Consider the following 13,104-nt stretch of genomic DNA (forward strand, 5'->3'; position numbering starts at 1 on the left):
TTGACCTCGAGTTATAACACCAATTTTCTATGCGTCCGAATGGCCCTCTGAGCTCAGACTCCACGACTTCAGCTCAGAGCTGCTGCATGCCGCAATATATGCACAAGCCCGGAATTTTTATCATGGAGTTCACAATGATATCGCTCGTTATCACAAAAGAGGCGTTCTCCGTTCGCCGCCTTGCGCGGCGCCTCTTAGTGCCATCTTGGATGCTGCTTATGCCGCTCCATGGCACGCCGTAAGCCACTTCGCAAACTCGACCCGGGTTACTGTCGTTCTTGACTTCTATGATACTGGTCATGAAGGCTGCTTCATGTCATGTTGATCGGAGGAGACTGCAGTTGCCAAAGTGACCGCGGGTCCACTCACATTCTCCTAGAGCAGCACCAACAAATGCAGTGAGATCATTGAAAGCAGTCCACCACGCTAGGCTGGTGACCCTCCCTCCCACGTGGTTTTCATTGCACTCCACCATGACGCAAGCGCGAGCGAGGAAGAATCGGAGATGTCTCCTGCTCCATCTAGCGTTCTGAATCCTGTTTGTCGACATTGTTGTTATTATTCGCTATTATTCGCACGCAAGAACGTTTGGTCCGATCCTCCTGCTTGCAATCCTCGGCCGACGGGAGTCGTATGGATCTAAGCGAGTTCGAAGTGGCAGCAGCCGCTACATCCTTCACTGGGCTGCAGAACTCTGCTCTGCACTGAGCTCCGATGGCGTTGCATGTGAGGCCTCTGGCAGCTCGGTAGCAGCACGTATCAATCCGCATTTCGCCGACTGGAGGCAGCCGGTTGCAAGATATTGCAGACCGTGCTGCATTCGTGCTGCTCAAATCATGATCAACAAAAGCAAGCCAACTCGGTCTGACACCTCGGAACCCTTCTGAGTAGCTACCACAATAGTTGTCATGAACACCGATGCTCGGGACAAAAACAACCACGAACCACGGGCCGTGCACACACGCTGCCTTGGGATGTTCCGTCCAGAAATTTGTCCTGCATTGGCCTCGCCCAGGTGGAAGCGTAGGGCAGACTGGTTGATCACTGCCATTCTTCGCTAATATCACATGCACAAAGGTTGATCAATCTCTTGGCCAAAGCCAGCTGTTCTATCATGTTATACGAGTATCGGTCCTTCTCAATCTCGTTGATCAATAAGAGTTAGAGATGCTACTCGAAGTAACGGCATTGGCTGTGCGAAGCTATACGACCTCTGAAAAATTGCCAGTAGTAAGGGCGAGCAGCATTAAGTCACTAGCATATGAGAGCCCTCGGACGTCACATGAGAAAGTAAATTCAAGCTGCTTATCAGGAGCTAATAGACTTGAGCCGTGCTCAGCCTCGGCCTGCAAGAAAAGCCAACCTGTGAATCGGCTGAGCTGGAGCCTTGCGGAGCATGGTCAGGCTGATCGACAGAAAGCATCACCCATGAAATGAGATATTGTGTACCTCTGTCGCGCAAAACTGGTCCATCAGTGTGTATGTCACTGCATGCCACTCCAGTCTGCAAATATATTGTGATCGCGCTTGATGTTTTGTGCTAAGGAAGGATTAGGGAAGGCACGAGCAGACTCAATATGAGCGCCTTCCAGGCTTAGCTCCATCCACAAGAAGTAGCTACCGACTGGCACTTACAGTCGAAAATCCTTATGCCTGCAGGAGCGTTAGGAAATATCGCGAGAAGCGTTTCTATTCACCCTTCTTGAGTCGATCTTCTTCAACTCAGTCGCACTTCTATCAAGATTCGCGTGCACATTGTTTGATCGCATCGATATCGTTGCAGCACTCTGTAAATACACATCCAACGAAAGCTTCTCCCTCCATGAAGAATATCAAAATGGAAGAGTCGAGTCTGATCGATTATTCATCCAACGTCCAGCGTCTCTTCCTCATTTCAACCACTCTTTTAACTGTACATTGTCGCCCGAAGCCCGACATTCCACGGCCGTTCCCATCATTACCAATTATCATTACTTCATAATCTCGTTCGACGCCTCGTAGACAACGCTGACACCTTCTATGCCCCAGACGCAACACTAGGCTTCCTACTCGCGCTTGGTGCCATCATGCTCCTTGCACCAGGAACGACACTCCCTCGACGAGCATGTACCATACCGTCAGCATCGACTATCGGGCCAGGATTAGTGTTAGTGCCCCAGAAATTGCCTCCACCGCTGGTACTGCTGCCAAAGGCGCCACTGCTGCTTTTCGCTCCTGCAAATGCGGATGACAGCATGCCTTTTATTCGATTCACTTCATACTTTCGCCGAAGCGGGACTGGCATGGGTTGATAGATAGGAGCGCCGCCGAAGTGTCGAGCAATGCTGCTCATGACTGCGTCCTTTTCTTCTTCGCTGTCCACGGGTCCAGAAGGTAGGTCATTGTCATCCGGGTTTGGAGCGTTGGCGTCAAAGGCGGCTTTCTGCATCTTGGCTTGATTCTTACGCTGGTATTCCATGAGAAGCTTGTCGTATGGTGCGCTTCGTCCGGGTACTGCTCGCTTTGCTCCCATGGAGTGACTCTTGCATGTCAGGCTACGGGCGCATTGACCACCTTGTGGTAACTCGACACCACATTGCTTCTCTACGTCTACAGGGGCTTTAGGGCGTGGTGCCTTAGTCTTGGGCTCGTCCTTCCTTTTCTTCTTCTTCGTAGGCGCGCCTTCCTCGCCTTCATCTGTCGCTTTCCGCTTCTTGCTCGCAGTCATGCCCCCGGTCTTTGAAGCAGTCTTCTTCGATCCATCTTCTTCCTCCTCATCGCTGTCGCCAGCCTTCTCCTTCCGCGCGGCAGCATCTCGAGCGTCCTTTGCTTCTTTCTTTTTCCGCTGCTTCTCTTGCTTCTTGTTCAGACAGCGTTCGACATGCTTGGACATAGCATGCTTGGCAACAGGCCGCTTGCAGTGGTTGCATCGCAGCGTGTCTGGCTTGTCGGCCATGAGCTTTCCGTTAGGGAAAGCCTTGGCCAAAATCGAAGGCACCTTGTTGATCGCCGGTGTCGTTCTGGCATTTGCATCTTTTGCTTTGATCCCTGTACCGGTATTGACCTCTGTGCTCCAGCTACCAGCGTGCTTCACTCGCGGGAGCTTCTCTTTGACGTCTTCCACAAAGTCGGACGTCGGCTCGTTCTCCAGATCGTCGAATAGATTTTCGAGTGGGATGCCGAGTGTATTGCTCTCCTCGGTCTTGGTGGTGCTGGGCTTCGATGCGGCGGGAGCTGGTCACATCACATGCATGTTAGATTGGCTGGAATGAGAAATGACGGTGTAGAGGACAACTTACTCTTGCGACTCGCTGCGCCGTTCGTCGCCATACTGTAAGCCTTTATGCGCCGCTGTATGAGTTGCTGTGCGGGAGTATCGGGAAATCTGCGATATGTCGTAGTGCTCGATCTCCCACCAGCACCAGAGATTCCACGACGTTGGTGTTGTGATGGCGCGCGCGACGGAGCGACAAGGGCGAGGCTTGCCGAACTCCGAGCGGCCTGAGGCTTACACATCTTCAGTGAGACTCGAAGCATCTTCGACATCAATTCACACTTGATCCTCACCATCAACATAATGCACAAATAACACGACCATGCCGCTCCTGGGTTCGACCATGGAGGGCAGAAGTGATATTTTTCAGAGACTGAAACCCCCATGTGTGGCGCTCAGTCAGGCCGCCCTCGCCCTGAACGGCGCAAACAATGACACACAGGAAGTTGTGCAGAGGCTCGAAGATCTCAAGCAAGTCCTGTCAACGGCCACAGCAAGATCAGATAATCTCGACGCCAAGCTTGCGGACTATGTCTTCTTCCCCTTGTCACATGTGCTCAAGGCCAGTCAGAAGGCGTCAATTCGATGTCTGGAACTCAGCATTCAGTGTCTGGCAATCCTGGTGGAACACGGCTGGCGCTTCCACATACAGCCTCAGCTGGCTGCGCAAATCATGATTCTCTGCACGCTGATGGCTGAGAAGAAGCCACAAGGTCTCATCTCTGCTGAGAGCACAGATGAGCTGCAAGCAAGTGCTTTGTGGTGCCTACATCACGTCTTCAGTGCCATCACACCGGCTTCCGAAGCCAAGAAAGTACTTGCAGCTGAAGCGAACGTCCCTCAGCTTGGCCAAACGATCAGTACTATTCTGGACGGCGTCAATGATGGAGGGTCGGCAGATGTCCAGATGGCTGGAGTGAGTGCTTTGGGAGCACTTGTGAGGAATATCGCCACACGAGATATGCAGGCCGCCTTTTTGCCTGGTATTGTTTCTAAGCTCACCAAAGTGCTGACACCACAGACACAGCAACGACGCAATCATGTGGTGCTGGTCTCTGGTCTGCAAATCTTGGCATATCTCTTTGAGAGTACCTTGGGTGATGATGTTGCCGATAGTGTTTCCGCACAGAGATCTAATGGCCGAGAGCCACCCGAAGCGACTACTCGCGTTAACGGCGAATGGTTGGAGACTGCGGCTACCCAGCTGAAGCCCGCGCTTGCAAGTATCCTCCGTCTCAAAGATCATCGGAGACTAGAAGTCAAAGAAGCACTCGCGCAACTTGGCTTCACTGTCCTCAAGCGGTGCAAGACCACGCTTGAGAACTGTGCATCAATGTGTCTCGAGGTCATTGTTCTGCTTTCGTCTGAAGAGAACGCAGACAGCCTGAGATTCAGGCTCGAAGCAGTCGTGAACGGTGACCCAACGATCTGTTCTTTACTGCAAGATACTTTGAATGATTGGTTGCGCTCCTTGCCGACACGAATGCAAGCTGCAGACAATCAGGCCAAGATCCAGCGCATGCAGCACATCAGAACGGCTCGTGATGTCTTGGTAGACGCAAGCGTAAACACAGATATCATCGATCGCGAGATTGCCAGTGTATTGCGAGATAGCGTGGTCATCGTCTTGCAGCTGCCTGGAGCTAAGCAACAACCATTGCCAACAGTCTCTCAGGTGCAGGCTCTTGACACTGCTGTGATAGAGACGCAAAGATCCAATACGCATTTCGGTTCTGCTCTCGCGCAATTTCGAGGCCAAGAGGAGATTTTGGATATGGTACACGAACTTACGAAGACCGTCAGCACCTCTACAAGCTCAATTGCCTTCAGCGCTGACCTCGCGAGATCTCTGCGGCAAAGCCACGGAGATGTGCAGGTTGCCAATTTCTGGCTGTTGTTAGAAGCAACTCGATTTGCGCTTGAGCAGAACCGTAACGCTGATGCTTTTCTCAACTTCGATGGCAATAACAGCGGGCGTCATTCGAATTTTTTGGAAGATCTTTTTGCATTCTCACTGGACATCTTGACAGATACCTCCGACGAACCGACAGATCAGCGTCTTCAAGCACTCGCATTACAGACCTTAGCACTTCGGGCACAGACCACTGGCCAGGATTTTTGCTACGAGCTAATTGATGCCCTGTATCCCGTGCTACATACCCTGGCGACCCCGAGTGAAAGATTACAGCAAGACAGTATCGCGACTTTGAACATCTTTACGGCTTCCTGCGGCTACGGGTCGGTCAAAGACCTGATTGTTGAGAACGTTGACTACCTCACGAATGCGGTGGCACTGAAGCTCAATGCATTCGACGTCAGTCCGCAGGCGCCGCAAGTACTGCTCATGATGGTACGTCTAGCTGGTTCCGGTCTCCTTCCATATCTCGAGGATACCATTGATAGCATTTTCGCCGCGCTCGAGGACTATCACGGGTATCCTTTATTGGTGGAATTGCTCTTTCGAGTCTTGAGTGTTGTGGCAGAGGAAGGCTCTAGGGCCCCGCAGCTGGCCATTACTGATAGCGTGCGTAAAGACCTGCACCAAATGCGCACGGACAATTGGGAGCCCACTCAATGCTCTCAATTGAGTCAGTTGCTAGCCGAGCGGGCTGCAAGTGATGCTTTGGTATGCACACAAGAACGTGCAAGTCTTGAGCCACATCCACAGAGGCCCTGGAGAAGCGATCTGAAGAGTAAAGAAGATACCCTTGCCGAAGAGCATGATGATATGGAGGAAGAAGAGGAGGAAGAGGACAGCCAAGCACAACCTGTGGAAATTCCGGATCCACCACCGCCAGCACCGAAAGTGTACAATTTGCTGTTGAAGATATCTGACCTGACCCAGCATTTCCTGCCGTCAGCGTCAGCATCACTCAGGACCTCGCTACTCATGCTCGTCAAGACCACAACACCAGCCCTGGCACGGCACGACAATTCCTTCTTGCCTCTCGTCAATACCCTGTGGCCAGAGATTGTTTCGAGACTCGAGGATGAGGAACCATACGTCGTTGCCACTGCACTCGACGTCATTGCTTTGCTGTGTGAACACGCAGGCGACTTCATGCGGAGCCGCATTCAGCAGCTTTGGCCTGCTCTTCTCGAAATACATTCCAGGATTGTTAAGGACATTGTTCAAGTTGCTCAGTCCGCCAAAGGAAAGCATACTCAAGACCGTGGGCCTAGTGCACTCGTGTTGAGCAGCTCGCGATTGAAACAAGCCCTCAGCCGCATGCGCGGCGCGCCGGCAGAATACAGCGATACATCAACGAGGCTTGTTTGGACGGCACTCGTCCACCTCTACACAGCGATCGTGAGATATGTGCCCATTCAGCCCGAGCAGTTCGATGAAGTGCTTGTCGTGTTGGAGCCTGTTCTCGATGATAATGATGTCCGCGAAGCACTGGAAGTAGTGAACCCGGACGCAGTCTGGTTGGTTCGACTCAGAAATGGCGACATACCGCTTCCATCAGCATTAAAACTCCCTCACGGCCTGGCCGACAGGTTTGCCGCTGTTCCAGGGTGAAGCATCAATGGTGACGATACAGTCAGATGAAGCAAACCGAATTTGGTCTTCCAAATGCGATGTACCTAGTACTCGTATTTTGAGAGTAGACCGAGAATCTTTCCATGCATGCGATAAATCAGAAATGACCACGCGGAGCTCGGTCCGTGCATGTTTGCATGAACGTGCTGGCGACAATCAATACCGTTTGCCATACACCCTGCCAAGCACGGTGGGTCGCAAACAGTATGATTGATCATGGAGAAAACATTAGCATCAAACATTCAATGCTCGAAGTCGCACGCAAATACAAGAAGAGATTAATTCCATCTTTGCGTCAACTTCGAAAGTTGACTCCATCACACTCATCGCACATTTATCTTCATCTCCTGCGCTCAATGCCCGGCGTTCAACATTGATGTAACCAGTACAACCCACGACATCCCTCTCCGGCGGCCCTGCTCTCTTCTTTAACGCAACATCTATCTCTACACCAAGTCGCGCGCAATCCTGCGAACTCCCGGCGAACGCCTCGATCAAATCTGTACCACCGATCGCATTTTGTACCACCATCCACGCCGTCCGTCTCCGCGATCATGTGCTACCACCAATACACTCACTTCCCACGCTGCGAAGAACATATCCCAATGCACACCCATATGTGCGACAAGAACCTCAACAATGATCAGACGCGCGTCATCTTTTGCGAAGACTATCAGATCGTTAAAGTTACAACTACTTACTCTTGTCCGCATTGCGAGAGAGCACAATCTGTCACGACTCCCACGAGCTCGAATGGAAGACAAGCTTATCCGACACCGCCTAAGACTGGGACGCCGGGGTCTGCAAGGTGAGGTGAGGAAATGAGCTGGATTGGTGATGAAATTGCCACGGTAATGAGTTCTTGATCGATGGGGTGGTTAAACGATGCTGTGCTGGAGGCTGAAGAGTGCTGTCAGGATAAGGTGTGCCGCAGATCTTGTTGCAATGGGGCGAACTTCCGGGAAACCGCGAGCACTGCAGGATAGCAGTGCCTGAAGCTCTGGTCGCCGGCAGGGATAGCATCTGTCCACGAAGCGAGGGAGGAATGGAGAGACATGTACGATTGGGATGGTCAGGCTGGAGATGCTGTGATTACAGGTGCGGCTGACGAAAGTTTTGGTGTTGTATATAATCAATTCAATGGTCGCTTCTACTGTCTCAGTCCTTGAGCATTCTGTCCTGTCTCTGCTGCTTAAGGTAATCACAGGCTGCAATAGAGTCTCGTCTTGTATTCGATAACTTTCGATATGCATTGTAGGATGAGCATTCAAGGCCTCTGTGTCCAGCGCCTGCTGATGTTCATGTTGTTCATGTACATATTGGCCCATCGCTTCCAACTCTGTCTACCCTACCACACTGCTTGAAGTCCTTCGAGTGCCTTGAATCGTATCAAAGACCATGAGCGATGTTCTATTTTTTCGGCTGACTCCCTCCTGTTGGACGTGCCACTCGCACGTGTCGCGCTCCTCAGGCGATTTGCTCGGATGATGACTCGTTTTTGCGCAGTTCTATAGTCCTTCCGAATGCCTCCGTCGCAGTCCAGAGCCAAGAGCGGTCGTCTATACCTTGCAGCGAACCCCTTCCTCATGGACGTGCCACTCGCACATGTCGCTCTTCTCGAACTCGTCGGGAATGAATTTCGGGCGCTTCTCGAGCATGTACTTGAGGAGATCATCCTTGAACTTGGAATATGTAAGCATCTTGCGCGGAGACGCCTTCATTGCGACGTCAAGCGACACAACCACAACCGCAACAGCGTTGCGCAGAGCAGTGCTCGTCGCAGAAGCGGCGTGCGTCACTGTGGGCAAGGGAACGAAACGTGGATACACACATTGCGGGCTTCTTGTCCGGAGTGCTTGGAAGCGCCATTGCTTCGCGACCTGTCATGTTGATGTGGTTGGTGCGAATGTGTCAATGTGATGGGAAGAGAGAAAGAAAGGAAGATATCTTAGTGGATGATTACGGTTACGCCTTCCGGATGCGATAGCATGACGTTAGCTCGCCATGACATTTCTCGCCACCTGCTTCACTCCAGGAGTGCGAAGTGAGCTCAAACAAGCGGCCGCAGCGAAACAGTCTGTGATCGACGAGGACGGGCCTCCTGATTCCATCTTGCAGCGCGATGTGACCCCTCGGTAATGCAATCGCTGTCCAGCAGTGTCATCCAGTCGTGGGAGAATTCCCTAGGCTCCTGTGTGGCACCCATATGTCGCGAAAGATGAACATTCCTGGGCCACTACTCCTTCTTGCAGCAAGCTCCTTCCTCGTGTACATGCCATTGGCACTTGTCAAACTTGCTGAACTCGACTGAGCTAAGATAACGTGGTCGATGCTCGAAGAAGTATTCGAGTGACTCCCGCAAAGCCTAGACTTTTGTCAACTTTACGCTCCATGCAAATGGCAAACGTATCATCTATTCCCTGTCACCCACCTCTGATGGGAAACTCCGGAAATATTTCTGGAAAGTTTTCAAGCCAATCCTGCTGCATATTGTTGCCAGCAGCCAGCCACGTAGGCCTGCTCCTTCTGATGTATTTTCCCAAACGTACTGTAGCGAATACATCGGCGTGGTGCGATGAGTGAGGCCTTCTAGCGCAAGGCGGTCCAGGACCTCATTCTGGAGCAGTGGTATGTTGCGTCTGTCTCCAAAACACCACAGCTTGAAAAGTATGCGCCACGCGGAGTCAGATTGTGGATCTTCGACTTTGGGGAGTACACGAGTATACAGCCATCCGCGAAAGAGGTTGAATATCTCTGGCTCCTCGTCCGGCAGGTTGATGGCACCGTCCTGCGCCTCTGCGAAGCGACCGTTCTCAATGTTCTCGATGGCGGTGCGGAAGTATCCGGAGTAGAAGCGAAGCACGCCCTTGTACATGTCGAAGGTCTGCATTTCGCTGCCGGTGCCAACCTTGATCTGGATCATGCTGTCGAAGTGCTCACTGGATATTTGCCATTAGTGCCAGCTCATATAATAAGTGTCTCGCTCTGGCGACAAAGCGTCTGTCAATCGGTGATTATTGACTTACGCAGAAGGCCGCTTGTCTGGCGTGCTGGGTAGCGCGACCATTGCGCTGGCCTCTCGGTTGCCGCTCATGCTGCACGACTCGAGGTGGGAACGTGCTATGCCAGTGTGATGATGGAAGTCGCGACAAGTCTCAATTCGTGGAGCTGCGTGGAATTGGAGCAGTGACGAATCTTGCAGGAATAGCTTTATGTGAGAGCAGAGTGAGGCTTCGAATCCACTTGATGATCAAACGAAGCCATTCCAGCGTGACAGCGCAACAAGCAGCCAACAACAGGTACAATCTGTCAGTCAGACTACTGAAACCATCGCAGTGTCGCGTACGGAGGTAGGCGCGAGCGCGACCGCCAGCGACAGCGACAGCGACAGCGACAGCGACAGCGCCACGGCCAGGTGCGACTCCGCGCATCAGCGCAACATCTGCCCTTCACCAACAATCCACAAGCAGCTAATAATGTCTACGAGGCCGGCGTACGATTCCGATGAAGCAAAACGCCAGATCTGTCCGACAGCCGTGGCTGAAGCAAGATATTCGCGCCATACTACCATGAATGTCAGTCCTCATTCCGCAACCCAGCATCCACTTCTCAAGATACAGTCGACAAGAACGGTGAACCACGACTCCGCACGATGGCAAGATTCTTTGATCTTGGGCAGTGAATTGATACAAGCTGGTCATGGTGCAGAAGCCAAGCTCGCCGTCCTGTTTGAAAGCCCATGGAAAAAAAAGAAACACACACCTGAACAGCAAAACGAAACGCCCCAATATTTTTTTCAATTGGGACGGAAGCGAAATCCTCTTTCGTCATCACTTTTGGTGAATCAGCAGTTAGCAGATTTTGACTTGTCATCAGACGCCTTAACCATTGCGCCATTTGGGCGGCTTACATTGGAGTTTCTGATTGAATGTGAAGGGGTTTCTGACGTATATGTAGCTTAACGCGTGGTGCACGTACCTTGGCAACGGCCGTGATTTTCGTGTCATGATGGAAAGAACGCACGCGGACAGAGTACGCCGCTCACCAAACGTCCGTCTTGCGTAATTAGGATTTCCTGGGTATCACAATGAAGAAAAGAGGCATTCTCATGCCTCGCCACGCTCTCTCGCAGCCTTTCGGGCAAGATAACGTGCCTTCGCGTCGCCAATGTCCTTCTCGGTCTTGGTGGATTTGGCGGCCTTCTCTTGCCGAGCGCGTTCTTCCTCTTCCTCCTCTCTCGCGCGCTTCGCACGCTCAGCAAGCTGCTCCTCCATAATTCGAGTTTGCCGCTCACGAGAAGCTTGCTGAGAGGAAGCGTTTCGTAATGGGAAGGCAGATTGTGCTTGCCTCTTATCGCTTCGCAGGTGATCCGAGCCGCCCTGACCAGAGGATTTGCCTGATGGCGCAACATTCAAACCAGCTGTGAGCAGCTCTCGCTTATCCGTGATCTGGCCATCCTCGTTAACGTGCACATTGATACCCTTTGCACGCGCTTCTGCAGCCAGTTCTGCATCGGACTTGCGCTTCTCCTCGTCTTGAGCCAGCTTGACACCTTCCTTCTCTGCCTTCTCAGCGGCCTCAAGAGCTGCCTTATGCTGCTGCTCCTGTTGGTCCATCATCGTGCGATAGAAGCCCTGCATGCCACCACCCATTTGCCTCTTCCGCTTCTCCTCTTCTTCTTGCTTCTTCTTCTCTTCCTCCTCCAATCTCCTCGTCTCTTCCTGCTGCGCCTTATACGCACCTGTGACGAACTTCTCCTTGTCGGCGAATTCGTCACCTTCCGCTTCGCGCTCTTTCTGCAATAGCTTCTCACGCGCGATCTGCTGGTCTTGTTTTCGCCGTGAAGCAGCATCTAGCAAGTTGCCAATGTACTTTGGCTTTCGCTCAATAGCATCCTGCTTCTCCGCAGCTTTCTTTGCCTCTGTCACGGATGTCTTCGCATCGTGGAATGTGTCGTAGTCGAAGATTGACGAATCTACTTCTTCTGCAGCTTTGACTTGCGCTTTCGCGGCTCTCAAAGCTGACAGGTCTTGCCGCGAATCTTCATCATCGTCCTTCTTCGGCGGCAGCTTAGGCTTTGGTCGATTCAAGCCAGGTGCTGGTTTTGAAGGCGCCTTGCCGCCAAATGTGGTGATTTCTTCTTCAGCTGGTCCAGAGTGCTCTGGCTCGTCATCATCGCCGTCCTCATCGTCTAAAAGTGTTCGTCGAGTCGGCGCCTGCGCCTTTTTCTTGAGGTTCAGCCCATACTTCAGAGACATGATGTTGATGTGCTGTTGTGGATATTCTGAGAAGAGCAAGCCGAACGAGTCGGCCCGATTTCCTCCTTCGCTGCTTTCCTCGAGGGTAACCTGGTCCCAATGGCTACGACGACGAGCACATAGTTAGATACAGATAGACAATTTTTGGAACAGAACACCGCATCTCCAGTGTCAAGTACTCAGGATGCCCCTATCAGAGAACCATGCTCGCAGTCTGCGAGGAGAAATGCACTATGCATTCACTCCAGAATTGATTAAGCTTCGCGACAGGACCCATCAAGCCATAGTCAAATACAACAACGCCAACACTGCCGAGCTCTCACGAAGAAAGCGTGTAGAGCTGTGGAACGAGTAAATCCTGTCATGTTCCCATTTCGATTCAAAACTCTTGCTGACAGTATCTCAGAATTACCCAAGACTCGACTCCCCTCCCACCACAAGCACCAACAGAAGAAGATGATGATCTTCTCTTCGCCGAACATGCTTGGGTCGAACCTCCATTCCATGCAGATTATGGGACCAATATCTCCCTGGGCAAGAATGTCTTCATCAACTTCAACTGTACTATCATCGACACATGTAAAGTAACGATTGGAGCTCGGACACTGTTCGCTCCTGGAGTTTCACTTTATGCCGGCTGCCACCCCATGGACCCCGAAGTCAGGAATGGTACGAAAGGACCTGAAATGGGCGCTGAGATTCATATTGAAGAAGATTGCTGGATTGGTGGGCAAGCGATTATCTTGCCTGGCATCACGATTGGGAGGGGAAGTGTAGTTGGGGCTGGGAGTGTGGTGACCAAGGTAGGTTTTGACGAACTGGAAGAATTTCTTGGCGACTGACGATGGTTTAGAATGTGCCACCATATACTGTGGTCGCTGGCAACCCGGCCAAGAAGATCAAGGATGCGCCTCGAAATACGCACGAAGAAGTGACCAGCGGCGCACTCGAAGTCGTGACCAGAGAGGCTAGCGAAGATCAATCTTGGCGGCAGTACAGCGCGAAAAAGGATTGAATGCTTGAAGTCTACCTCTATCGACTCGAAACGC

At 51.9% G+C, this 13,104-nt stretch overlaps 6 protein-coding genes across 6 annotated transcripts; 2 read left to right on the forward strand and 4 right to left on the reverse strand.

Moving 5' to 3' along the window:
• Nucleotides 1-27: 27 nt before the first annotated feature.
• On the reverse strand, nt 28-1,824 carry MYCFIDRAFT_173850 (uncharacterized protein; the record flags this gene model as incomplete). Its single annotated transcript, XM_007927294.1, has 17 exons — nt 28-79; nt 105-309; nt 337-529; nt 579-679; nt 706-778; nt 811-828; nt 860-891; nt 917-1,033; nt 1,068-1,137; nt 1,175-1,213; nt 1,256-1,270; nt 1,325-1,464; nt 1,499-1,526; nt 1,565-1,593; nt 1,632-1,646; nt 1,698-1,721; nt 1,755-1,824. 17 exons carry the CDS (start codon nt 1,822-1,824, stop codon nt 28-30), a joined length of 1,221 nt encoding a protein of 406 aa, XP_007925485.1.
• Nucleotides 1,825-2,017: 193 nt separating this feature from the next.
• On the reverse strand, nt 2,018-3,309 carry MYCFIDRAFT_83020 (uncharacterized protein; the record flags this gene model as incomplete). Its single annotated transcript, XM_007926178.1, has 2 exons — nt 2,018-3,213; nt 3,279-3,309. 2 exons carry the CDS (start codon nt 3,307-3,309, stop codon nt 2,018-2,020), a joined length of 1,227 nt encoding a protein of 408 aa, XP_007924369.1.
• A 287-nt stretch (nt 3,310-3,596) lies between these two features.
• On the forward strand, nt 3,597-6,776 carry MYCFIDRAFT_134049 (uncharacterized protein; the record flags this gene model as incomplete). The annotated part of the gene is made up of 2 exons (XM_007927295.1): nt 3,597-4,511; nt 4,626-6,776. The coding sequence occupies 2 exons, from the start codon at nt 3,597-3,599 to the stop codon at nt 6,774-6,776; spliced, it is 3,066 nt and encodes a 1,021-aa protein (XP_007925486.1).
• Nucleotides 6,777-8,356: 1,580 nt separating this feature from the next.
• Nucleotides 8,357-10,228, reverse strand: MYCFIDRAFT_83022 (uncharacterized protein; the record flags this gene model as incomplete). Its single annotated transcript, XM_007926179.1, has 6 exons — nt 8,357-8,479; nt 8,629-8,677; nt 9,229-9,255; nt 9,347-9,736; nt 9,824-9,965; nt 10,144-10,228. The coding sequence occupies 6 exons, from the start codon at nt 10,226-10,228 to the stop codon at nt 8,357-8,359; spliced, it is 816 nt and encodes a 271-aa protein (XP_007924370.1).
• Nucleotides 10,229-10,903: 675 nt separating this feature from the next.
• On the reverse strand, nt 10,904-12,055 carry MYCFIDRAFT_187772 (uncharacterized protein; the record flags this gene model as incomplete). The annotated part of the gene is made up of 1 exon (XM_007927296.1): nt 10,904-12,055. One exon carries the CDS (start codon nt 12,053-12,055, stop codon nt 10,904-10,906), a length of 1,152 nt encoding a protein of 383 aa, XP_007925487.1.
• A 184-nt stretch (nt 12,056-12,239) lies between these two features.
• Nucleotides 12,240-13,070, forward strand: MYCFIDRAFT_134518 (uncharacterized protein; the record flags this gene model as incomplete). The annotated part of the gene is made up of 3 exons (XM_007927297.1): nt 12,240-12,406; nt 12,462-12,858; nt 12,909-13,070. 3 exons carry the CDS (start codon nt 12,240-12,242, stop codon nt 13,068-13,070), a joined length of 726 nt encoding a protein of 241 aa, XP_007925488.1.
• Nucleotides 13,071-13,104: the final 34 nt, after the last annotated feature.

The sequence above is a fragment of the Pseudocercospora fijiensis genome, assembly GCF_000340215.1.
Source record: "Pseudocercospora fijiensis CIRAD86 unplaced genomic scaffold MYCFIscaffold_3, whole genome shotgun sequence".
NCBI classification, from domain to species: Eukaryota; Fungi; Ascomycota; class Dothideomycetes; order Mycosphaerellales; family Mycosphaerellaceae; genus Pseudocercospora; species Pseudocercospora fijiensis.